Source organism: Trichoderma atroviride, chromosome 7, assembly GCF_020647795.1.
Source record: "Trichoderma atroviride chromosome 7, complete sequence".
In the NCBI taxonomy this organism is placed as follows: domain Eukaryota; kingdom Fungi; phylum Ascomycota; class Sordariomycetes; order Hypocreales; family Hypocreaceae; genus Trichoderma; species Trichoderma atroviride.
Window position 1 is genome coordinate 1732823 of NC_089406.1, and position 24916 is coordinate 1757738.

Below are 24916 nucleotides of genomic sequence, written 5' to 3' on the forward strand. Positions count from 1 at the left end.
CCGCATCCGTACTTCGCTATTCGGCGCTTAGTTAGCATGTACCGAGCAACTCTTTCTAGTACTACTAGTAGTAGTACTACTAGTCCTCTGCCTCTCCAAAAGTACGATTCTACTCTACCTTACCTACCAACCTTTCAGACTCCTTCTACCAGAATACAATTCAGGCTTGACTAGATGTTAGACATTTGACCGCACTCTTTTCTGCCTCTTGTTTTTATTGCGCATCCTTCTTCTTTCGTTTGGTGCTTACAGTATTCAATGGCACCACCCTCTCCACGACGATCTTCCAGAGCTCGCGCGTTGGCTTCTCATTCTCAACAGTCCCTCTCAGCCACCAATTTCAGCCGCCTTGAACGACATACCAGATCCCTCAACCGGCCCCAATCGAACAAATCCACACCCAGTGCATCCGTATCGTCCGATCCGCTAGAAGATATAGACGATACTCTCCTTGGCCGAAGGCGGAAGCGTGGCCACGACGACGAACACTACAAGAATTTGCAGAACGAGGTCCAAGACATGTCCAACGAACTAGATCCTCTTCAAGACGAAGAGGACGAGGCAGTTCGGTGCATATGTGGCTGCGAGGACTACCCCGGCCGCCCTCCCGTCGACGGCTCCGACGCCAACTTCCTCGCATCGATCGAACTCACAGAAGACGTTACTGGATTTTTTGTGCAGTGCGATATTTGCAAAGTATGGCAGCATGGAGCTTGTGTCGGCATCTTTAGTGCCGAGAGTTCTCCCGAAGAATACTTTTGTGAGCAATGTCGGAAAGATCTTCACAAAATCCACACAGCAAATAATGGGTAGGCTGACCCTATCCTCAAACCTATTTTGCAGAGAATGAAATCTAACTAGACAACAGACAAAAATACTCCAAATACCTACCTTTGAGTCGACCAGCTAGAACTGCATCTCGAGCTACTTCCGTCGCCAAGGATGGAGCGCGATCACCGAGGTTGGGCAGTTCCAAATCTGCTCGATCCCAATCGACGTCACACATATCCAAACGACGGTCTACGATGAATAGCCGCGATGCCGCTTATGACGATGAACAGTTACGCCGAGCAATTGAAGCGAGCAAGGAAGAAGTTGCCCAAGATGGAACAGAAACTACGAATAGGCGCACAAAACGGGGGCGCAGCAACAGTGAAGAGTATGTCCTGGGATTATAGCCTCGAAAAGTTTTGTTTTCTTGAAATTGCTAACCCCGCCAGCAGGAATAATGTGATTGTTAAACGGCAGCGCACAAATTCGCAATCCACCACACCGCCACCAAGACCAATGGACACTATTAGTCAAGAAAACACGGATGACGAGAACGGCGGGCGCAATGGATTAAAACGACCCCGAACCTACAAAGTTACGGAGCGATCAGAAAGAGAAGAAAAGATCGCCTACGGCAAGAAACTATAAGTAAACGTAAAGGGCGGGCAGACAGGCGACGCACTGAAGGTAAGTTGCGCTTTGTTGTCTGCGAAACGGCATAGGCACTAACGAAAACCACAGATTCCGACGTGTCAGAGGACGTGAATCCCCTGTCTTCCAAGGCTCCCAATAATAGCGGTGCGGAAACGTCAGGTTTCGAAGACCCTACGCCTGCTGTACCATCCCCTGTTCCAGGGACGCCTCCCGCATCGCATTCATCTGCCGCAAATTCGAATAAACGAACGTCACGGAGCAATCACAAAAAGGGCAAAGGAAAAAACCAATATACGAAAGACCGCACTACGGATATTGAACGGTCACCCGCACGATCCGTATCACGAGACACCCAGCGAGCCAATAATGCGACAACTGCTGCGCATTCTAGACATGTTGGAGACCACAAGAACAGTTCAAGGACAAAAATAGGCATGGCGGGGAAGATGAGCATGCTGGATATGAAACGACGGGTGGCCGCCATCATGGACTTTATATCAAGAACACAGGTTGACTTGGCGGCCGAGGCAGCATTGGACCGAAGTAACAATTCAACTCAATCGCCGCTTGATCCTACCAAGTCGCCAATGGAAAAGGATGCCAAGGAACAGCGCGACTCTCCTGAGTCCAAGGTCTTCAAGGAATTGAGCTGCATGGAGATGATGGACGTTCTTACGCGGGATATGGTTAAGTGGCAGAATCAATATGCATGATAGGGAATATAGCTCTCTATACACGTATCAGGCGGAGAGTTTGCGTGCTATGTCCATGAAGGAATGCTTGGGCTGTTTGAATGGAAATTTCTTTCGGGAAAAGGCGTTGGGATATAATGGCTGTCATCTGTTTATTTTTTTTATTACTGCACGGCGGAACATGAGTGGAAAGCGCTGCTTTTAACTTTGGTTGGACCCGGTTCCTTTTCCTTTTCCATTTCCTTTCCTTTTCTTTCCTTTTTCTTCCCTTCTTTCTTGATTCCCTTGTGATTTTCCCTGTCGCTTAGGCTTAGACGCAAAGTCTTCGTCGCCAGCTATTTACGCGTGTCGATGAGATTGGTCTACCAAATACTATCATGATAGTCTATATCTTACAGCTTTTGCCAATCAAAAGTGGTATATTGTTTTGATGAACAACACTTGATTCCTATTCCGCGCTCCTTTTTAGGCGCTTTTTTCTTTCTTTTGTTCTTTCCATGCCTTCTTCCCTTGGCTCAGACTTAATGGAGGACTGCTAACCATCAATTCATGATTTCGAAGGGCCTCATCTGAAAGGTCATCCAAGACATATTTGCCCAGTTTACCTTTCCGCCACTCAGACAGCACCCTGGCTGCGGATTCCTCCATGTCAGGGACACCGCCAGCTTTCAGTTTGCCGTCGCGCTTTGCCACGGCGGAGAGGAACTCTTGTACATCGTTTGTCGGCTCGCAGTATCGACCGTAGAGTCGGGGATCCCAAAGATTCATCTTATAGAGAAGATAGTCCGCCAATATCTCGTCTGCTATGAGTCCTTTCTTGATACCCTGTACGAGGGAAATCTTCATCATAGCCTCCCCATCTTCAACATATGGCATAAAAACTCCTGGCGAGTCGAGCACATATACGCCAGCGCCGACGCCCCCCTCGCTCCTCTGGCTCGACCACACGGACGCTTGTGCCAATTTTACGGGTTACGCCGGCCTGGTCGCCAGTCTTTGCTACTTTTGTTTTCCTCCCCAGCGTCCCAGACTTTCTCAGGGCGTTTAACAACGTACTCTTACCCACATTGGGCATGCCCACTATGAGCGCACACAGCCCGGTTATGGAGTCTACCTCGTAAGCAGTCTCCTTCAGCCGCCTTAGGAGAGATGCCGTTGCTCCAGGGTGATTCTTATCCCAAAACAAGGCGCGACGGCCATGCAGCCTCTGCAGCAGCTGCCGGACGCCGGGGCTATCGCTACCTAGGTCATGTTTCGTATATACGATGATCTTTGGACAGCCAATGACTGCTTTCTCCAGAACAGGGTTGTGAGTTGACAGCGGCAGTCGAAAGTCGCGGCATTCAATAACCAGCGACACTCTTGGGAGGACCGTCTTTAGTTTACTGACAGCGGCGTGATGGTGGCCTAGGAAGTAAGATTTTGGAATTGATGACGGAATACTAAATGAGCGACGGGGGAGGAATTGTGCCATGACTGAGCGTAGAATGCCATGTACATGATGTGAGAGACGCAGTTGAGGCGCGATAGATTAGGAAAAGTTCTGATAAGCTTAATCGATAAAACAAGTGCTGCCGAGTAGTAGGTGAGCTACAGTAGTAGAGTCTGTGCTCATCCAGAAGTACCAGTACATAGCTTTTACTACTGCTTAGTACTTGTAATACGAAATGCGTAACATTACGAGCTTTGTTTTCTTACATACGGATTTATCATCAAACAAAACATACTATTTTATTTATTTTATAAAATAAGACACAAATAAAATGAGTATTATGATAATAGATGCTATTATTATTAATTCTTTTATACCATTATGTGCATGCATCTAAAATTGGCACATGCTTTCTCAAGCCATGGGCTAATTTAAAAGCTCGCATGCAGGTTTAACTAACGCCTAATAGTGGCCTTGGTACACAACGGAGTACGAGGTACTGCTTAGCATCAGTCCTCTAGATTATAGGGGGGGTATAACTCCATGGGGACCGTGACTGCCAGGGTGCCTGTGTTCCTCTCCAGCGATGATCTGCACAGAGCATCGTCAATTGACCGGCTGGTCTCGGGTCTCGTTTTAACATCATAATTGGCGAGCTGAGCAGTCGACACACCATGTCTTCGCAGCAGAACAAGAGCGTGGCCAGCTCGCGCTTTGAGCTGCTGCCTGCCCTCAACCTGAATTTTGGCAGCATCACCGACGGCACCGATATTCCTCCACCGCCGGAGTCTCCGATCGAGCCGACGATTACGCCAGCGAGAACGCCCAAAACCAGTGATGAGAACATCAGCGGCAAACAAGCGACTTCAGCAGCCGTAGCGGCCCAAGATAAAGCTGCCACGACGATTCCCGAAGACGCGCCGCCGAGTCCTGCCGTCTCGAGTCAACAGGGTACAGTTCGCTGCCAATGATGATTTTTTTTTTTTGCTGCGTTTAATAACCATCCAACAGGAAGCGCATTTCAAGATAACAACGGGCGCAATCTTGTCAATGTGTATCGCCCACAAAGCCAGAGCGGCTCCAGCGTCGCAGACTCGGAGAAGAAGCGAGCGAGCGGCTGGTTCAAGCGTCTAAGAACGGGAGAAAACCAGTCGAGGAGGCGCTCGAGTCTCTTAAGCCTTGAGCAGCAGCCGCATATATCGACAACTACGACGACACCGAAGCCGACTTCTGATAATAAACCGCCGCCCACGATTCCCAAGCTAGTACACCTCGAGAGTGACAAAGGCGGTTTTGGATCAAATTTGTTCGATGACATCAAATAATAACCAGCATAATAATCCTCGACACAGACTCTTGTTTTACAGATGTGTTACTTTTTGTGTGTGTGTTTCAGATCTATACTGTATACTTGGAATTTAAATCTCGCCGGCTTAATCGACAACCACCTACCTATTAATATAGCCAATACAAAATCTCGGAATTTCTCAAATACATATTGTAGAAGCCCATCTTTGACACCAGCTCCACGAAACATTAGAGATTATGCAGCAGACGCGAAGATTGTTTCTAAATTACACGCCTTAACGCCCACTTTATTGCTGACCCGCTAACGTGGTATGCATCTGCTCATGTCAATAATCATGAGACTTTGATTGTCTATATTGCGCTGCATATGTGGAGCAATCTGCTAGGTAAGTTGCGATACATCGAGCCTAGGCGCGACTACGTCTGGGTGGGTATGCCTTAAACTTTTCTTAGAGAGAAAAGCGGACTTTTTATCCTCCGATGTGCATCTCCCTATCGGATGACAACGTCTCATACAGACAAGCCCAAGTTTTGATTTAGCATTGTTATTTTTGCTGCCATTGATCCTGTAATATGGACCGCGATCGCGATGGCCGGAGCCGCAGGTAAGAATCGGCACCCATTAATTCCATTGTTCTTTCATGAATCGCATTTTGGCTCGCAGTTCCGGGACCGGATAAATTGAGCGTGGCGCATTTGCGAAAATGAAGAAATCCGCCACGCTCATATTCGCATCTCAGTCTCCAGATCTCGGCGAAGAGCCTTATCGAGCGCATGGCTAATCTTCATAGGTATGACGACGGTGAAGTCGTTCGATATGGCGCTGGAGAGTCTTGGAGGCCAACCCCGCGGGAGCGATCGCCTAGAAGACCGAGGAGCCCCGTGAGAGACAGAGCAAGAAGCCCGCCGCGTACTAGAAGCCCTCGCCCTCGAAGCCCTATAATCCCAGGATCCGATAGCTATGTGCCTGGGAGGTATCCGCCGCGAAGGCGCTCTCGGAGTATAAACGATCGGTACCGCCGCGATCGATCCCGAGACCGCGAAAGCCCCCGAAGGCGCGAGAGAAGCCGATCCCCCATGAGAAGATCACCCCTGCCTCGCCGGAGCCCACTTAGAAGAGAGTCACCGGCACGAGAGAACAGATATGACCGACCGAGATCACCGCGACGTGAATGGGAGCGCGATAGGCCTAGGGATATAGACCGTGAAAGAGATTGGGACCGTGAGAGAAATCGACCTAGAGAATGGGAGCGAGACCCCGAGAGGCGCGATGATAGGTTTGTTATTCTATAGTCCCTTCAAATACTTGGGTACATTCGCTAACTCGGAGTCACAGGAGATCACGCTCTCCATTCGCTCTCGCTCGAGATCGCCGTCGCGAGAGGACTCCGCCAGGGAAAACAACGCCTATTGCTGTCCGTGGTGGTGTTTACAGGCCTCGTTCTAGGTCACCCAATCGACGGGATGACAGATTTCTTTCATATAAGCGACATTCGCCGATGCGAGAACCCGGGCCTATGTCTGCGCTACCGTCTCGACCTGCTTCCGAACGAGCGGATTCTCAATCACAGTCGGCCAAAACTCGTTCGCCCATTACCTTGGAAGGCTCCCCTCCCCACCGTTCTACGACACCAGTTGCAGCTGTCAAAGACATCCAACGGCCCATTGCAAACGAAACTGCCTCTGGCCCTTCAAAATCACCGCCACGTGGCCCTGCAGCATTACGAGCACCACCCATCGGGCCCGCTGCTGCTCGTACACTTTCCACCTCCGCAACAATGCCTATTCCACAGACGCAACGAATTCCTCAGACGCCAAACGCGATGCCACACAGAACAGACACTACAAGTCCAACAAACCCGCCTTCAGGGCCTCGAGGCTACGTCCCATTAAACAGAGGATCTTCTTTTTCATCCCGTGGCGGGAGAGGAGGATGGAATTCAGCGCCATCTCGCCATCTATCTGGCCCACCACCAGCATCAGCTGCGACAGGTGGCCCTTCTAATATCCCCACCGGCCCTCGAGCATCCATCTCAAATGGATCCGGCGCAGGAATGTCTTCTGCTCAACGACCATTTAACCCACCCACGGGGCCCTCAGCTCAACATGGCAACGGGCCAAGACAGACCCTTGCTCAAAGCCTGTTGGCGACGATGCCCCCTCTAATTCCCGGCGGAAAAACAGATCCGAGCATGACACCCCTAGTACTTGGGGTCACGAAGGAGATTGAACCACACTACAGAAAGCTAAAAGACGAAGAGGAAAAAATACGCGAGGAACTACGGCTCAAGCAAGAACGGCTCCGAAAGAGTCTCTATTCGTGGTCCAGACTTGACCGGGATGCCAGGGCGTGGGAGATGAGAAGTGACCTGAGCGAGAAGAGCATGAAGAACTTGGCTGGTGAAGGCGTTGGCGGTGCAGCCTTTTAGACATATTTCTCCTCACTGGATTTTTGCATGGATGGGTTTTCCTTAATGAAGTTTTCGTCGTACTAGAGTTATGCGTCTAAACTCTGCTAGCATACGTTCATCTCAGCCAGTAACTACTACCTACCTATTTGTATATAACGTAGTATCGAAAGAGGAATGATTAATGGCAGAATCATCTCTTGATGAAGACTTATTTGCCACGCATTCAATACAAAAAGTGACGAAGAGGTCTGGATCAAGTTATGTATCAAGTTCATTTTTACAGAGGTGAAAGAACAGACAGAAAACCTCAACCCGCTTCTATTCTAATAAGCCACCGTGACTTCCGTTGATTATTAATGCCACGATTTATTGTATTATATCATAGGTACGATGAGATCCTAATTCTTCCCCAACGCCAAACGCAGTAATATACCCTATGTTGTGTTACCCCCCCTTTAGTATCTATTTTTCCTTTCCATTCCGATAAGATGTCGCATCCGCATATTGAGATTGCCGTCGTATTTATTTCATTTTCAAAAGTATCCATATCTATTACGATAGGAGTGAGGGAATCTCCTCAGAACGCAATAGAAAAGTCGTGATCGTCGTCATCATCCCCGTCCCACTCCACGCCTGAAGACCCTTCGCCATCAGAGAGGAAGTCATCCATACTGTACGGAAACTCTCTCGTTTTCTGATTATCGATTATGATGTTGACAGTGTGGCAAAGCCCCTGAACTGCCAATTCTGGTTGAGGATTGGAAGATGAGCTTTGCTGAGTTTCGGCATCGGATAACTCTGTGTCATCAAACTCGTCTTCATCAGTATCCGGTTCTCGGTAGAGCGGCCTTCCAAGCCCGTGCCGTTGCGATGTGTTGTCTCTTCTGGGACGACGGAGCGAGCCACGCACATGCGCCTCGATTCTATTACTCCTTCGTACAGGAGACCTCGGTGACCTGGATCGTTTTCTCTTGCGTGGTCTAGCAAGATCATGAGTGTCACTCGTCTGTTTAGGAGCCGCCGCATCGTGTGGATCCTCATCCTCTCGGAGAAATACTCGTTCAAGCATGTCTCTTAGCTTGTGTCGCAGCTCAGCACGAGTTTGCCATGGGATATCAAGCGCAGTCTTGATCATCAGCTCACGCAAATTTGGCAAACTCGTGGCATTATCAACAAGCGAGTGAATGAACGTATACACACTTTCTATGGACCAGCTTCGGATATGTTCGATATCGATGACGCGGATACTAGGGGGCCAAGTTGGGATCTGATCGGGGAGAAGGGCGAAGTCATACATGGGATCCGCATCATTGAGTGAATCATGGTGCCTATAGTAAGACATGTTCATGCGCAGCTCTTGTAGGCTGGGGCAAGCCTCGGCCAAAATTGTTAAGAAGGTAAGATCCAAAGACTGGTTGTGCATCAGAGAAAGCGTGCGGAGGCTGCTGCCATGAGTGATGAGGAACATGGCTAGATTCTCAGCATCAATCTCCCAACAATTGATGAGCTCTAGATGAGTAAGGTACGTAGGTAAACGGGAGAGCAGACGACTTGTCATGATGGTAGATGATTCAAAGACCAGATGTTTAAGGGATTGAAGATGTGCTATAGCATCTCCAATAGCATCAATGACCTCGTCGTCCTCAGCAGAGGTCTGCACGTTGGCTTGAGGGTCATCAAGCGCCGGCCCGGCAAGCCTGAGCGAAGGGACTTGGAAATTCGTAAAGCTCAGTCGCGTAAGGTGAGCAAATGATGGCATTTGGTGGATTCGGATAATATCTTTGAAGTCTGCAACATAGCCACCAAGCAAGCTTCCACTCCACTCCCAGCTCCTCAAGGCAATGGGGAGCAGTGAAAGAGCCTCGAAATCGTCAGCCGGTGGTGACTGGAGGGCAAGGAATATATCCTCTGAATAGTTCCACCTGACATGCGTATCAAGCTCTCTATAGGGCGGCTGTTCCGCAGGGTTAAAAAATATCAATTCCTTAAGACGAGTCAAGGGTCGAATGAGCTGAGAAGCTACTGCTTGAGATACAACCCGAACGTTTAGGTGAAGATACTCTATTTTCCGGCGGTAGTTGAAGAGGGTGTCCGCGGGGGAGCGTTCCAGCAATGAAACCAGTCGTTTCGCCTTGGAAGCATGCCGTATCACGGGATAGCGGTAAATGGCTGTTAATGCCGGTTCTGATAATAGTTTGCATAAAGTGGCAGCTTGGAGTAGCCAGTGCGTATTCGCTGCATCTGCACCGCTTTCATCGCGAGCATACAAGAAAACATCTACCCAAAATTGGTAGGGAATTCGCGGATCTGTCCAACTTGGACCGTGGGTTGGGGATATCTGATTGAGGTTCTCTGAAGCAGTTTGTCGCCGTTTACTTGGAGACTTCGTGGTGGCGACGGGGCGACTTCTGTCATTGGCTTTGCCTCTAGGGGTAGTCTTTGAAATTGAATGCCGCGTTGTCTTTGGGCTTCCTTTACTACCATGCCCGGCTGCGATTCTTGTGCTCCTTCGTCGAGATGAGTGCCGGGTAGACGATGCGGAAACATGGTGAGATCCCAAGGGAGACTCTGACACACTCGAATCTGACTCTGAGGAATTGGAAGAAGCCTCGCGCTCCCTTCTGGAGGTGCGAGATGGATTGGGCCGTGACTGGCGAGCTGGATTCCGTCGACTGCTATTTTGAGCCAAGGCTCGCTGCCCGGCGCTGCGTGTCAGCGGCATTGCACCACGTCGTTCACGGCGCTAGCTATAGAGGCTGTAGCGAAGAAATGGTATGCATGTAGAAGACACGGCGCTTCTGTGGCCCGGGGCGATTTATTGTGCGACGCCCCGTGAACTTGTAGTAGCACTTCTGGTGGTTGGAGAAATATTGATTTGGGGCTGATTGGAGCTGAAAGTCTGTGAAGTAAGAATGAGTAAGGATGAGGTAGCGCTGCTTCGACTACCGCAGCGTTGAGATGCTTAAAGTTTACAGGCAGGCGTAGCGGGGCCCAGCTCGGCAGCTCAACAGCGCAACGTCCTCTGTCATGTGATGCGTACTGCACAGGTTTCTTACGCGCAGCAATTCAGCTCATATGTACTTTACCAAGACATCTGCGATAACTTGGAATTCTTGATGAAGCCTTAGATGATGGCGCCAGTATGCACATAAAACCTGCGCACACAAGGCCATATTCACGCCGAGTGGGTAAGTTGCTTCTCGCAGCGTGATCCTAACGAGAGACCCTTGCAATTATCCACCAACGTCAACTGTGACGTGCTTGCAGCTACGCAGTACATGTGCTTTGTACCCAAGGAGGAATAGAAGCTTAGATGCGGCTTCGATGGGACTAAGCCAAGTTGGGTACGCGTGAAGACTTGCAAATCCCAACGCTACGGAACACATGGGCATTTACTCTTGACACAATAGTAGCTGAGTTGGCACTAACGTAACATTGAGATTTGCGGTCTTTCACCACTACCTAGGTAGGTACTGGTGCTACGCCAGCACTGTCATCCACAAGGGAGCCTTGCTGCGCTGCTATTTCATATCTACCTACCTAAGCATCAATCTAATACGTTCTAGGCTGTTTGTTTGTTGTATCTAGAATAGGCAGTCTTCTGCTCCTGTCACGCACACATGCTCATTGGGTCCGGGTACTACCTTATAAGGCGTATTACGGAATGTCGGAACTTGTGTTAGCGCCATGCGACTCGCTTGCATGACAGACTCCGCAGCCTGTGGTTGTTTCCTCTGTTTGGAAACTTTGTTGGTCGGCGCTGCTGACAGGAGAGATCTTCTGCTGGTATCTCCACTTCTTCCTAGTGCCATCGACGGATAGCTAAAATTGGAAGCCAAAAGTGTCTGTCGCTTTCCATCATCTCCTCTTCCGTTGTAGTGCCTCAGCAGTTGAGAAGGTATTTGCTTGATGTTATTAGGCCTCGCTGTAGCCGTGCACCGGACACGCCGACGGCTATGTGCATATGGTGCCCTCATGCTTGTAAGCGTGACCTGTGTAAGTGCAGGTACTTGGCTCCGCATAGCGCTAGCCACCGACTGCTTGGTACCCGCTACCAGGTGCTGGGCCACTGCTACGGGCTGGTGGCTACAGCGTCGCTTACAGCGAGGTCCGCTGGCGCTAGGCTTTTCCGGGGCCGCGATACAGCCGGGCAGGTCTCATCTACACGCGTCTGCTTGCTTTGTTCGTTCTGTCGCGCTGCCAAAGCCGCTACAGCCTGCTGGCCGCATTCCCAGTTTCTTCATTCCCGTCGCAAACTCTCGCAAACTCTCGCACCGCCTCAATCCATTGTCTGTGGTCTCCAGCCGCCGACTGCATCTTCACCAGGGGACGATTGATACCTGGCGACACCCTGCCGGCGCATTCTCATCATTCACCAGGGTCAATCATTCACCTCTGACACCCACCTGGCGTTTCACTGGGTTGCCGCAGCGGCAACGAAGCGTGCGGGCTTACACTCATAATGCTTTAAGGCCAAGGGAGAGCTTCATTCACCGTCGTCGCCAGCACTGTTTGTTTTGCTTGCCCCGTCTCAGCATACTCTGGGCTCACCCGCCGTCTCATAGACCACTTTTTTTCTCATGATCGGTTTCATCCCGCCATGACGGTGAAAACCAGGTGCCAGCGTCGAGCCCCCTTTCTTCATCGCAACTGGATCAAAGGCACCAGAGCCTTGAAGGACTCTGCAGCTATGGGCAACATAGTATCTTCACCAATTCATAAAGGATCTCATCAAATCGACCATGAAAGGGGCCCGCCGCTGAAACGGCGACGAGTTTCAACGCCCGACTCGTTTCCTGTGGAACATCTCATTGCCTCTCCGCAGTCTTCAGAATCAAAGTCTGCCCTCCGAGTTGAGGTTCTCAAAGTCTCTCACAAGGATTCAAAAAAGGTCAGATCCTATCATGGCCAAGCTCACCCCCACGAGGTTACGCACACCAAAGCTAGCTGCAGGATCACCATCTCTGAACTGACTCCTGGCTTCCGCCCCCGAGTCGTTCACTGCCAGAGCCAGATTTGCAACTTGACAACATATAAAAACCCTGCGGGCCCTCACCGCGTCTCTCGCATTGACTTGCCCAAGCCCTTCTACGTCCCCCAAGAGAGTATCCTGGTCAACCGGGTGGATGATGACAAATTCGACTTGGCAGATTCTTACGACATTGTAGTCGAATTAGAGGCTGCCCACGGCGAAAAATGGCCACCGCTGGACTCGACCGATTTCGGCATTCCGCCAGTGTCTCCTGATCTCTCTCCTGCCTCCAGCAAATCATGGGTCTTGTCGAGCCGCTTTGACAAGATTTTTGGCCGGCTCAAGGGCCCTGTGTCCTTAACTGCGGGATATTCAGAGGATGAACCTCCCTTCTGTACCGATTATGTCATGGACGTTGACCTACGCTGGGCGGCCGGCTACAAAGCATTAAAGGTCTTGGAGAAGGGATCAATGCCCTGCATCAACGCCATTGATCCTGACAGAGATTTGATGGACGACTTGTTCGCTCCATCTATGAACAGAAGGGTCAATGGCATCAATGGCATCAATGGTCACCACGCAGATGAGTTTTCCATTGAAATTGACGAAGAGGGCCTAGACGGCCCGGAAGGGGCACAAACTCCCTCGAGGTCCTTGAGAACTCGTGAAAAAAACAAGGTGTATAACCTGAAGGTTCTGAGTGACCAAGCTCAGGGCAGAGAGAAAAAACGTCGCGCGCGGGCTAATCATCTCACGGCGGGTGAAGGTCGCGTTAGCTATCTCCTACCTTCAGACCAACCCGTCTGCCTAGACTATTACCGCTGCGTGACTTGCGGAGCCTATCACCAAACTATGCAGCAGCTACAGGCACACCTACAGACTTTCCACCCCGCGTATAACTATGTGCTCGAAACTACGAGTCAGGGGCCGCAGTTCCGAGTCTCTAGTCGATGCGAGGCTATGGCTTCTCCCCTCAAGGAGTATGAGATAAAACCTCCCGTTAAACCTTTCCACCTCGAGACATTTCTAGTTGGTGACCAGTCATGGGTCTCATCACGGCTTGGATCGGATACTATTGACGATGTATTCACCTTTTCAAAGGACAAGAATCCCTTTGACAGGCTCCCTTCCCAGTCGCCAATAGCTACACAACCGAGATTTGGGCAACGGCGCTTAGGGGGTCACGAAAACGAAAAGATCCTGGTGCCCGATATCAAACAGGCTCTTTTTGATCCCATCAGCAGAGCGCGATTGATTCCTGGCCAGGAGGTTCCAAAGAGGATACTAGACAACACATGGCTGATTCAAAAGCACCGCGAAAGCACAAGCGATTTTTCAGATGTTACTCCTGCAGAAAAGGAGTATATCTGGGAATGGGACGGCTACATCCTTCGCCAGAGCCTCACATCTGCCGCCTATTTTCCCCGAGCTTGGCTGGGTTTCGTTCGAGAGAAGGCATCCTGGCTTGTTGCTGCTGAACAGCGTTTATTGGAGTTTGGCAAACATCTCAGCTTGCTTCGAGTTCGCGATATGCTTGAAGACAAAGTCATACGTGAAGCATTTTCCGTCATCAACGAAGCGAGAGCGAGGTTACAACGAAATGACAATAATGAAAGTATTGGCACCCAGGTTGAGGAAGAAGCAAGCCCAAAGCAGTCTCCAAGAGCTACTCAAATCCGCAAGGGTACTAATGGCTGTACTGTCTGCCAGCTGCCCGTACTAGGGCCCAGAATGCTGGTCTGCGCAAACAAGGTAAGTTGTTTTTCTTCATTTTCTGCCAACATTTGTCTGTCCTCGAACGCATACTTATTAGAAAAAACGATAGCTCTGCCCTCACAGATTATACCACTCAGACTGTATAAGGGAAGAAGCTGTTGTACCTGTTGATAAAAAGCAAGGCTGGCTCTGCAATGCGTGCTTCGCGAGCAAATCGACTTAGGAAAAGAAAGCCGAAGATGACACGCAAGAGGACAAGAAAGCTGAAGATGACACGCAAGAAGGATCGGATATCTCGACTTCAGGTCCTTCAAATGACTCCAAGGGCCCTGACAGAGACTGCAGCAGCACTACGAATAAGAAATAATGATGGTTCACTAAAGATATATAACGATTACGTTTATCGCCTACCTGGACACTTTTTTTATTTTTTTTGGGTGTCCTCTGCTAAAAGGCTTCTGAATCACTTGATTTGGGCAGACTACCACTTACCAACTCGAGAGACAGACTTGGTAGAAAGAGTAGAGGTGTTTTCTGGAATTGATGAGCTGGGAGGCCCAAGTAGTACATCAGAAGATGCTCCACTATCCAAATCTGATGGTGGCTAAAGTTGGCCAGGCGCGACACGAGAGAAGAGCGAAAATGTTTAATGGTATCAATGAAGCCTTTAGATTTTACTATACATGAAATTCCTGAAGATCAAAAACAAAAAAACTCCAGTGTTTCCACATTCCATGTTCCGTTTCTTTCTCCTACTATTTGATTTAATTAGAGCACAACAAGAAGTGTCATTCGCTCTACCGCCGTTCATCCTGGTTCCCATTTTCCAACTAAACTCGGCCATATATGTAGTATATGTTTCCCATAGCCGAGATGAGAGAGACAGAGAGCGTATTTCCCGGTCCGTATTAAAATTTATATTTGCCCTCTCGCTTCTTCTCATTGAGCTCCTTCTCAGTACGCTGTCGCTTCCTACTCTCTTCAGCAATCATCTGGCTCAAGTCCTCGTCATAAGCCCATCTCGCACCGATGCCTTCCTCCTTTTGACTGGCGTCATATCTGTTCCGCAGCTCATCTTTGCTAAGACCGCCTTGCTGATTCAACGAGTCGACGTCGATGGCCACGTCTATATCGCCAGGCTTCTTCCGCTTCCGGGAATCGTCATCTGCGCCCAGCACGGGCATACCAGCCGTCGCAGCGCGCTGAGCGGCATTGATATCGTAGGCGCGGTCGCTGCCAAAGAAGCCCTCGGCACGGACCTGCCGCTCAGGTACAACTGTGTAGGCAGAGCGAGGGGCAGAGGACTCCTCGGTGTCGAATCCACGTCGCTCTTTGCGTAGATCCATCTCGCCGGCAATCGACGTTTCGACACCCTGTTGTGAATAATCGGGATGTACCGTGCTGGCATAGCCTCCTGGTGTTTCGAGTCCGGTAGAAGTTTCGGTGCCGCCAGGGACATCCTCGTCCTCGGATTCTTCCTCGTCCTCTTCCTCGTCCTCCTCTTCAGACTCTTCTTCACGAGGTTGTAACTCTCCCCATAGTGCTCGTTCAACAGAGTCTCCGTTAGATAACTGGGGCTGCGCAGCCTGGGTTTGGCCAGTAGCACCATTTTGCGCTGTGAGGCCAAAAACATCACCACCGTACAAGGGGCGGTTGAATTCGTCAACCGGCGGCTTGCCCCAGCCACCAGGATGGAAGCCCCATGATCCGCCAGGCGGCGGCGGCGCGTTCAAGCCTGGTATCCTTAAAGTAGGGTAGGAGGGAGGGGTGCCGAATCTTTGCTGGTTGATGAGCCAGGGAGGTGGTGCTCCGGGTGGCATACCAAGTGCTTCTTTTGTCGTATCGCTCAACTCGCCAGAACGAAAGTGCTGGTAGTCGACCTCGGTTTCCTTGCCCTCGTAATACACCTCGCCAAATCGCGTCAGCTCAGGTTTCGTCTGGAACCGGAAGAAAGCATCGTAGAGCTTTTGATAATCGATGTCTAATTTGCCCATCTTTGGCGCGACTCGTTCTCGCTGCTTCTGTTTCAAAGTTTGCTCTGCTTGTTTCTCCAACACTGCGTCGCGCATCTCTGCAATTCCAGTCTCGGCGATGAATTTGGGCAGGCGAAATGCTGACTTCTCAATTCCCCTCTTTGACGATAGGTATTCTCGCTTCATTGCCCAGTGAGCCGGTACGGGAACGACGTTTCGCTGTGCCTTGACTTGCACCAAGAGTCGGGGATCTGAAGCTGAGACATCGTGCCATTCGACCACTTCCGGGATGCCGACGAGCGCCTTGAGCTGCGCAACGGATAGTTTATTTAGCTGCTTCCGCTTCTTCTTTGATAATTTCTGCTGGCCGGATTCCTCCTCTTCATCAGGGATGTCGTCATTGTCGCCGAAGAAAACGTCTCCCTGGTTTCCAGCATTGGCCTCCTTGGCGATCTGATCCTCCACAAAAGAGACGCCAAACTTGCTGAATATGTCTCTGTACGCGGCAAACGCAGGGTCGTCGTCGAGCAGGTCTTCTCGGATTGGATCGGTAGCAGCCGCGGAGGGTTTCGCGGAGTCGGTCGCACTTTTGGCATCGGCGTCATCTTCAGGCGGTGGCGATGATGCATCCTTCTTCTCGGCAATTGGCCCATCAGACTCTTCGGATGGTTGGACCTGCATCAAGGTGAGAAACTGCGAGACGCGTAAATGATAGTGGGCGGGATCTAGATGGAGACGCACTTCTTCTGTCTTGGCCTTCTTCTGCTCCTTCTTCTTCGCCCTCCGCATCTGGTTCTTGGTCATCTTTGGGGCCGCCATGGTGAATTCGAGTTTGGCGAAAGACTGCTGTTGGACTTGGCTGGGTTTGTCGACTGAGTGAGGAGCTGGAAAACAGCGTAGAGACCTGCGAGAGCGACGACGTATTGCTTCGGATCTCTTCCCATGCCGCGGCCAAGCTGGGAGGCTCTGCAGAGACAGAGACAAAAACAGCTGTCTCGGTGGATGGGATCGTCTCAGGCAAGCAACGGGCGACGGCGCAGATCCAATGCGAGAGGTTGGCGGAGATAAAGCATCAAGTTGCAGCTATACGCTTCTGCTGGACGGAGCCCCTACCGACTGCCTAGTGGCAACAGCTTTTCCCAGAAAAAAATATCCAGCAATCGTGTCTGCCAAGCGCTAGCGCGTGGACGCGGCTATCGGGGAAAAGCCGGCTAAGAGCGCCAGGTACCAGGATATCGCCGCCAAGAGATTCGCCAGCCGGGCGACTCCTTTTGTCTAGCCCGAAGCATCTCTGCGTTGCACCAAATCCGCACGCTGTCGATCTCCTTTCCACCTTGCAGACGCAGCTTTTTTTTATTCCCTGCGTTGTCCGACTTTGCTTCTTTCTTCTCTCCCCGCATAGTTTTTCTCTTTTGATATTCATCATCTCTTCTTGCCATTTGCCTCGAAGCCATCGACTTTGCATGGCTCTGTGGTAATGGACCATCTAGCGATCCACCCCTGTCTCTCGTTCTCAGCTCGTATTCCAGATGTCAATTGATGCAACGGCGTAACCCACCACCGGCACCGCCTCTACATTGAACGTTGGCTTCTTTTAATCTTCCAACCGTCAGCACCCGCCCTTGAATCAAATCGCTCGAGCGCGCGCCCAGAGAAAGACACCAATACTCGAGACCGGCCCTCTCCATTGATTGATTCAAGCCGCTGGAAATCGAGTCTTCCTCTGTCTCTCTCTACCGTTACGACCTTCAAAGGCAGCTCGACCCACCGCCGCTGCGTAATGGAAAAGTTTCCGAGCCTTGCAGCATCACCAAGTCTGGGCAATGATTCCCTCAACGATGCCAATTCCCTGAATTCGCCGTCGATGGCCTTCAATGGCAACAACCTCAGTCCCAATGGCTACCCCGCGAGAAGCGCCTGGTCCTCGTCCGGCCGCACCCACGGCCGCCAAAAGAGCCTCGGCGATGCATTCCGAACGATTCGAGCCAGAAATGGAAGCATGAGCCAAAATGCCCATGAAATCGCCGATGCGCTACGAGCTCCAGTGTCCCCAAAGCTTGTCGTATGTTCATATTCATTCCCTGCCTTGCGTACGAATGAATGGCCGAGGAAATTAATCTTCGTCCGTAGGTTCTCTGCTTAATGTGGTACACGTCGTCTGCTCTGACGAATACGTCGTCAAAGTCCATCCTCAACGCCTTCAACATGCCCGCAACGCTGACGCTGATTCAATTTGCGTTTGTGTCTTCGCTCTGCGTCTTTCTCTCCTGGCTGTCCGGCATCTTCCCTGTTCTTCGCACAAACATCTCTGCGTTACGGCACCCCATCCGCCAACCCAGCAGGGAAGTCATCATGACAACGCTACCCCTGGCCATGTTCCAGATCGGCGGCCATCTCCTCAGCTCGACTGCGACGGCCAAAATACCTGTTTCGCTCGTTCACACGATAAAGGGCCTTTCGCCGCTCTTTACCGTGCTCGCCTATAGACTGATTTACAACATACGATACCCCACGGCAACCTACCTCTCCTTGATTCCACTGACGTTAGGAGTCATGCTGGCCTGTTCCAGCGAACGAAGCTACGGTGGCCAACTCCTCGGTGTGCTGGAAGCGCTCCTGGCGACCCTCATCTTCGTAACGCAAAACATCTTTTCGAAAAAGCTCTTCAACGAAGCCGCGAAAGTCGAGTCTGAGGGTGGTGGCGTTCAATCCAGGAAGCTCGATAAGCTCAATCTGCTGTGCTACTCGTCCGGTATGGCTTTTGCCCTGACTATGCCGATTTGGTTCTGGACGGAGGGCATCACTCTTCTAAAGGACTTCCTCCACGACGGCTCAGTAGACCTCAGCGAGCTACCCAATTCGATGGACCATGGCCGCCTGACGTTGGAATTCATCTTCAACGGCATCTTCCACTTTGGACAAAACATCATTGCCTTCATCCTCCTCTCCATGGTATCTCCAGTCACATATTCCGTCGCCAGTCTCATCAAACGCGTTTTTGTTATTGTCATGGCCATCATCTGGTTCAGAAGCCCAACAACCTCCGTCCAGGCAGTGGGTATTGCCCTCACCTTCCTAGGTCTCTATCTCTATGACCGCACCAGCGAAAGCAACAAGGCCGACCGAACCGCACGAATGATGTCCGAACCACGGAATGGAACGTCTTTGTTGCCACTCACCGAGGTCCCTGCGCAGACGGGTCGGTATCGTGCATCCCCTCAGCTGAGGAGCGGTGCGTTCCAATCATGAAGGGGCAAAAGTTGTCAGTAGTTATCTCTTTGGCGGAAAAAAAAGTTTACACAAAGAATGCTTATTTCTCTGAAATGCGAGATTCGATCGGTTAATGCAACTCAATGTCGAATTATATGGGATTCTCTTTCTTGGCTAGATAAATAGCGGGGAATGTTTTCTTTCTTTCAAATGCTGTTTCCATGTTTGTCATCTCTACATCAAAATCTCCTTTGGGGATTGGGCTGAATCAAAATGCTATCAAACGGGAGAAAGGAAAATCGTTTAGACTAGATGTCTTGAAATATTCCTGTAAGGGAAAAAAAGGGGGATATTATTAGAAAGGAATGTGTACATAGAAAGGGCACTTAATGAATATGCCCCAGGTGTAACAATATGAAGCAAACTTGCAACCTGATCTGCGAGCTATTAATTATGCTCTGTATTCGCCACACATTCGCAAATTATACGTTTCACTAACGCGGCATGTTGTTGAGCCATCTAGATATTCATTGGCCTATCTCTATCTACTAAAGAATAACATCATGGTCATGTTAATCTGCGGCAGGGCCGAAGTTGATTGAGTATTATGTGATAATACATTATGAATGATCCACGCACGCTTTGATGACTCCTTGCAAAAAAAAAAAAAAAAAAAAAAAAAATTTGACAAAAGAGATGAAAACACCAAGTAAAATGTATATATGTACCGCCAGAACCCCCGATAAACTCCGTTTCACCTATGACAAGGCCGTGGATCCCATAAATTCGTAAATTGAATAACACGCTACATGAGGTATATGTATTAAGACAAAGGCAGCCTGCTGAGATGTCCTCAGCATAGTCACCGAATGTGTTGTACAACTCCCCCCTGGTTCAGAGGAAATGAAATATAAAAAAAGAATGGTAAATGACTTGGGATCGGTAGTTCAAGTACAATCCCAGCCGTGAGCGTTTGGTTGTCCCATTGAAGCAAGGTCTAGGAGACAGCTAACTCGGATCGAGCGGCCACGCATGTCTCCTGAGGTGGTATGTTGACTCCTCGGGGTATCTGATGTGGCCACGTATGTGGAGTCTGATCAACAGGGCAAAGTAGGCGATTCTCAGCCATTGGTTACGCCCGATCATAATTGCTTCTCAGCATGTAAAATCTCATCGCCTTGCAATTCGTCAAATGGGGATTTGCAAGTCGAGATTCGGTAGCACCATCAGTGTGGCGATTTAGTAATCCCCCGCAGCCTCCATATGCAGGATGTTGGGAGCGGGGATCGGACTACTCGGAAGTGTCCAATGTAAGGGGGGGATAAGGGGGGGTGAAGATTGGCAAGGAAAAGGTGGAGTGGAACATATGGAACTTTTGGGCGTATTTTGAAGCTCTTTAGAATGAGTGGTTGCTAGTGCTGAAGCTCATCTCTCCGGATTCAGCTCCTGAAGATGTGGGTGTTGTTCTCCGGCTAGAGTTTTTGCGATTGAAACCCAGCTTTGCGCCGACCTTTTTCCAGCCTTTGTTATGCGCCGCTACCGCACGGTGAAAGCCGCCGGGCGACGTGTTGAAGGTCCATTCCGAGGTGGGTGGTGTAGTAGGGGGCGTCATGGGCTCCGTGACGGGTGAATTGGGATCGCTTTCAACCGTCAAAACATCCAGATCCGTGCCGCTCGAGGCTGTTCGGTCAGACGAAGCCTTGGGCGATCCAAAATGGAAGTCATGATGGCTGTCGGGCATGGGCGCAGCGACGGATTCCAAAAAGGGCACCAAGAGAGAATCATTCATTAATTCGTATATGATGCGTCCCGCTTCGGCAAGTTCGGAGGGGTGAGGAGGATTGGGGCCATACGGCACGCGGAGGAGGCAATCTCGGACCTGAGCGGGAATGTTGACCTCGCGAGGGGCGCAGGGAACGATGTAGATCTGCATCAGCTTCTCCCACCAGGCGCAGACCTTTTCCCGATTTTCATCAGAGGCGGTCGCTTCGGAAAAGAACTGATCGTAGAAGGCAGTATAACGCTGGGAATCAAGAGTAAACTCCAGCGTCTCCATGCAGTGGTTCTGCGAGAGGTAGGCCATGAAGGCCGTGAGGGTCCATGGCGGAGGGGCGGTATCGAGAAGGATCTCGTTGAGGGTCGGAGGGTGACCCGTCATGGTGTATCGAGGAGATGATGCTTCGGATGAGGAGGCGAAGCTGGTCGGACGTGAGTATGGTGTAAGTGATGCTTCATTGAAGTCCTCGAACGCAGACAAGGGCCGTGGCTGGTGTCTTGTTGTGTTCGTGAAGACGACTCCGAGAGTTTGTTGTCTTATCCTGGGTTTGACCATGCTATGCTGTTACACCGAGGTGCCTCTTTTGCAGTGTATGATCCCAATAGACTTTTGGCAAGAGCACTCGGATAGGCCCTTACCAAAAGAACTCTAGGGGCAAACAGCAGTTATAACGGCGGTGCAACAAAATGTATGATGCGATGCTGAGATGCTGAGATGCTGAGAAGCTGAGAAGGGGAGACTCGGTGAGAGAGAGAGGGGACGCGGAGACAGCCAATCAAGCCAATGGTCGTGTATCGTGGTTGAGCATCCGGGAACGATGCAACTGATAAGTAATAAAGTGAGTCCCAGCCCCGAGTGTTAACAAATGCTGATGCTGGGCCGGATGAAAGCGGAGTAGCAGCAACTCAAGTGATGAACCCAGGCCAACTCTATTAAGATGGTCACGTAATGCGTCAGGATCCACAAGGGGGGATGAGCAAAGGCGCAGAAACAGGACAGAAACACAGGTGGATGGCTTCTAGTGCTGTACTTGTACTGTACGGTACATGAACTGGGGCCGGATGCTGAATCGAGCAGATCAAGACTCAAAAAGGTAGGTCGGTCGTGATATAGAGAGGGTGAGAGAAGAGGAGGATAAGAAGACAGTCTAGATGGTTGGGTATCTGATACTGGAAATGCCGTGATTATGAAGCGAGGAATGGCTCGACTCGACGAGAGTGAAGGAGCGACGGCGGTGAGGACGGGATCGTCTGTCTTGTGGCGTGCAGAGATTCAGAAGCACCTTGGCCAAGGACGCGAAGTATCCGGAAGCAGGGCAGAACAAGAATGGACGAGTGGCGGAAGATACATTCTTTTGTACGGACTCATGCAGCGAATGGTACATCCCACCAGGGTGGATGAGGTGGCGGGGGCAGGAGGCACAGATGCACAGGCAGGTGGGGCAGCACAGGCGACTTCCCTAGTAGCCTTCCTTGGCTGCGAGCTAAATCAGCATCGAAGGCCTATCGGGGATCGGGAGGCGTGATTCTGTGGCTCTTTCTTTTTTTTCTCCGCCCCTTCTTTTTGTTCCAGCTGAGCTTAGGAGGCGAAAAACAGAAGCGCGGAAAAAAAAAAAAAAAATCAAATACTACTACTACTACCACTGCCGAGCCATACGTAGCATCGGCATCGCCTAGTCGCAATTTTTTTTTCTCCCGAAATAATTTCTCCGTAGATCACTTATTAGCGACGGACATTAAAAGAAGCAAAGAACAAGGAGGAGGAAGAGGGGAGAATTTGCAAGGAGTAGGCAAGTAAACAAGTTCCTGAATCAGCGCCGCTTGCAGCATACGACCGAAAGCCGTCTTTAACCCTCTCGCAGCTGCACGAAAGCGGAGGAAAAGCACAACCGCGATGGAGATCTCTTCCCAAAGCTGGCCAGGAGGGCAGGCACGAGGCATGTACATGTACCCGGACGGAGCTGTTGCTCTGGCGTACCGGTACCGCCAATCGCTCAATTGGCCCTGCAGCATGGGCGGTATCTCGCAGTAGATTTCGCCGGGTGCTAGTCCCAGTGCAGGTAGTAGTACCAGTAACCAGTTGATGCTAAAAAGGACTGCCGTGCCTCGGGACTAGTGTGTGGCATTCCTCGAAAATCTGGTGATCATGGCCCATTCAGTGGTCAGGTTTTTTTTCCTCCCGTTCGATCTAGGCATCTTCAGCGAAGAAAAGAGTGGGCAGTGCCGAGGGAGAGAAAACGATGGTTACGAGGAAGAAAAAAAGGAAAAAGAGGCGACAGCCCCAGAAAAAAAAAAAAAAGGGCCTGACGAAATGAGTGGCCGGAGAGTCCTGCGGGGTACTTGACCGGTACTTGCAGACCGCTGGCAAAGTGCGGGCGCTCCCTCAGCAAGATGCGCTGCGCTCTCGTATAGGTAGGTAGTCATGTGGCTTCGAGCCCAAGAAGCCTGCGAGGGGGCAATGCATTTCAGGTTCCATGGCCGCACTGTCCCCTCGGTGTTGGCGGCTGCCGTGCCACCAGAGACACACTAGAAGCCCGCTGGAAGCTGGGCCAGCCGACCAAACAGCGTCGCCAGCTCCCGCCGACCTGGTAGACGTCGCACCGCCAGTACCGGGCCTAGCAGCGCGGCGCACGGCGCACTGTGCGCATCGCTGCTGGACCCGGGCTGGACCCAGGCTGGACCAGGCAGTGACTGGCCGCTAGAAAGCCACTAGAAGGGAGCCTCAGCACGCCGGCGATCCCTGCTTGTCTCCCTGGATCAAGGCCAAGGGCGCGCGGGTCCCCGCCTGCAGAGCGCGTCACCCGACATGATTGGGTGGCTTGTGGCTGTGCCGACTCGTCACACTGGCAGCTCTGGCATCTGGGAGGGGGCGCTTGAATCGTGCCATGACGATTTGACAAAGCCGCCGCCGCCATGTCATAACGATGCAACATGCCGCTAGCAGCGCCAGCACAGACCGCGGTGCATTTTTAGCACTCCAGGGCTCAGTTGCTCAACATCTTATAGTTGACGTGTAGGACTTGGTCAGAGCCACATGGACGCAGCACATAGGCCAGTTGCGCGAAGCGAGAGGACAGACTGGATTCCAGCCAAGTACAAGTATACAAAGGAAAGCATCCCTTGCGTCGCTAGTCTAGGCACTGGCATCTCGACGCTGCTGGTCCGAGGGTGCACATTTGACTCGTTGTCTCTCTCTCTGTCTCTTCTTTGTCTCTGTCTCGACGTTCGTGCTGCCACGTAGGCGGCCAGGCAAACCTGCAACTTATAGCACAGGCCATCTTCCTAACCTGTTCCGCTCCGTGGGTCATCGCACCAGAGGAAACAGGGAGGCAACAGAAGAAGAAAAGATCCTGACATGAATACGACCGGCGCAACTTGGATCCCTTTTTTTCCCTTTGCTCCAGCGGCCAGCCCGTCCGAATCCCAGGCCAGGCCTGTCGCACCGCCATAACCTGCTCGTGCCTGTGCGAATGCGAAAGACTACACCGCTCAATGCTGGGCGAAACATATACCTGGCTTGTTTCTGCTGGGTGAAGCGCTCACGTTATTTTTAGGCTTACGCCTCTCTTTTCCATCTCGCCACGCCTGATGCCAAATGCCGGTGTATTTATGGCACCTACCTACTGTAGTTACTGTAATTAGCCCAGAACCTGTCACAATAAGCAGCGGGAGAAGACGGAATGTAGCGATTGATACCGTGAGCCGTCAACTGCCAGTAGCTGCAGAGGACAGGAAGCAGCAGTAGCAGCAGCAACGATATCCTATAGCGCTGACTGAGCCCTAACGAGCGGCATGCCACGGCCGATCTTGCTCCCTGATTGTAAATTGTAAATTGAATTGTTCACATCTGCCGCAAACATACCTACTTGTACATGACACATGCACACCTATACACAAATGGTAGTCTGATAGCCTCTCTATTTCGGCGTAGGCAATGTGTCAAGTTGCACCATCTTGTGAGTGCAGATCTCAGCCAGTAGCGGCATAAGCCATGGTTGCTG

At 50.9% G+C, this 24916-nt stretch overlaps 11 protein-coding genes across 13 annotated transcripts; 6 read left to right on the top strand and 5 right to left on the bottom strand.

The window, feature by feature from the left end:
* Positions 1 to 258: 258 nt before the first annotated feature.
* TrAtP1_012570 (uncharacterized protein) lies at positions 259 to 1419 on the top strand (the record flags this gene model as incomplete). Its single annotated transcript, XM_014088365.2, has 3 exons — positions 259 to 809; positions 869 to 1159; positions 1224 to 1419. 3 exons carry the CDS (start codon positions 259 to 261, stop codon positions 1417 to 1419), a joined length of 1038 nt encoding a protein of 345 aa, XP_013943840.2.
* A 491-nt stretch (positions 1420 to 1910) lies between these two features.
* Positions 1911 to 2138, top strand: TrAtP1_012571 (uncharacterized protein; the record flags this gene model as incomplete). Its single annotated transcript, XM_066115584.1, has 1 exon — positions 1911 to 2138. The coding sequence occupies one exon, from the start codon at positions 1911 to 1913 to the stop codon at positions 2136 to 2138; it is 228 nt and encodes a 75-aa protein (XP_065971683.1).
* A 444-nt stretch (positions 2139 to 2582) lies between these two features.
* TrAtP1_012572 (uncharacterized protein) lies at positions 2583 to 2993 on the bottom strand (the record flags this gene model as incomplete). The annotated part of the gene is made up of 1 exon (XM_014088366.2): positions 2583 to 2993. One exon carries the CDS (start codon positions 2991 to 2993, stop codon positions 2583 to 2585), a length of 411 nt encoding a protein of 136 aa, XP_013943841.2.
* A 909-nt stretch (positions 2994 to 3902) lies between these two features.
* On the top strand, positions 3903 to 5237 carry TrAtP1_012573 (uncharacterized protein). The gene is made up of 2 exons (XM_014088367.2): positions 3903 to 4500; positions 4561 to 5237. The coding sequence occupies exons 1-2, from the start codon at positions 4224 to 4226 to the stop codon at positions 4872 to 4874; spliced, it is 591 nt and encodes a 196-aa protein (XP_013943842.1). The 5' UTR covers positions 3903 to 4223; the 3' UTR covers positions 4875 to 5237.
* Positions 5238 to 5310: 73 nt separating this feature from the next.
* TrAtP1_012574 (uncharacterized protein) lies at positions 5311 to 7553 on the top strand. Of its 2 annotated transcripts, XM_066115585.1 has the most exons (3): positions 5311 to 5462; positions 5649 to 6134; positions 6194 to 7553. In XM_066115585.1, exons 1-3 carry the CDS (start codon positions 5431 to 5433, stop codon positions 7284 to 7286), a joined length of 1611 nt encoding a protein of 536 aa, XP_065971684.1. In that variant the 5' UTR covers positions 5311 to 5430; the 3' UTR covers positions 7287 to 7553. The 2 variants fall into 2 exon arrangements, with proteins under 2 accessions (XP_065971684.1, XP_013943843.2); XM_014088368.2 differs by having other exon boundaries at positions 5311 to 6134.
* A 292-nt stretch (positions 7554 to 7845) lies between these two features.
* On the bottom strand, positions 7846 to 9990 carry TrAtP1_012575 (uncharacterized protein; the record flags this gene model as incomplete). The annotated part of the gene is made up of 1 exon (XM_066115586.1): positions 7846 to 9990. The coding sequence occupies one exon, from the start codon at positions 9988 to 9990 to the stop codon at positions 7846 to 7848; it is 2145 nt and encodes a 714-aa protein (XP_065971685.1).
* A 1408-nt stretch (positions 9991 to 11398) lies between these two features.
* On the top strand, positions 11399 to 14669 carry TrAtP1_012576 (uncharacterized protein). 2 transcript variants are annotated; one of them, XM_014088274.2, is made up of 3 exons: positions 11399 to 11778; positions 11834 to 13992; positions 14066 to 14669. In XM_014088274.2, exons 2-3 carry the CDS (start codon positions 11869 to 11871, stop codon positions 14177 to 14179), a joined length of 2238 nt encoding a protein of 745 aa, XP_013943749.1. In that variant the 5' UTR covers positions 11399 to 11778; positions 11834 to 11868; the 3' UTR covers positions 14180 to 14669. The 2 variants fall into 2 exon arrangements, with proteins under 2 accessions (XP_013943749.1, XP_065971686.1); XM_066115587.1 differs by having other exon boundaries at positions 11399 to 14669.
* Positions 14670 to 17038, bottom strand: TrAtP1_012577 (uncharacterized protein). The gene is made up of 2 exons (XM_014088370.2): positions 16671 to 17038; positions 14670 to 16604 (listed from the first exon to the last, which is right to left on the bottom strand). Exons 1-2 carry the CDS (start codon positions 16746 to 16748, stop codon positions 14865 to 14867), a joined length of 1818 nt encoding a protein of 605 aa, XP_013943845.2. The 5' UTR covers positions 16749 to 17038; the 3' UTR covers positions 14670 to 14864.
* A 175-nt stretch (positions 17039 to 17213) lies between these two features.
* On the top strand, positions 17214 to 19575 carry TrAtP1_012578 (uncharacterized protein). Its single transcript, XM_066115588.1, has one exon. The coding sequence runs from the start codon at positions 18072 to 18074 to the stop codon at positions 19176 to 19178; it is 1107 nt and encodes a 368-aa protein (XP_065971687.1). The 5' UTR covers positions 17214 to 18071; the 3' UTR covers positions 19179 to 19575.
* An 83-nt stretch (positions 19576 to 19658) lies between these two features.
* TrAtP1_012579 (uncharacterized protein) lies at positions 19659 to 20285 on the bottom strand (the record flags this gene model as incomplete). Its single annotated transcript, XM_066115589.1, has 2 exons — positions 19659 to 19684; positions 20153 to 20285. 2 exons carry the CDS (start codon positions 20283 to 20285, stop codon positions 19659 to 19661), a joined length of 159 nt encoding a protein of 52 aa, XP_065971688.1.
* A 250-nt stretch (positions 20286 to 20535) lies between these two features.
* On the bottom strand, positions 20536 to 21471 carry TrAtP1_012580 (uncharacterized protein; the record flags this gene model as incomplete). The annotated part of the gene is made up of 1 exon (XM_014088340.1): positions 20536 to 21471. One exon carries the CDS (start codon positions 21469 to 21471, stop codon positions 20536 to 20538), a length of 936 nt encoding a protein of 311 aa, XP_013943815.1.
* Between the last annotated feature and the right edge of the window lie 3445 nt (positions 21472 to 24916).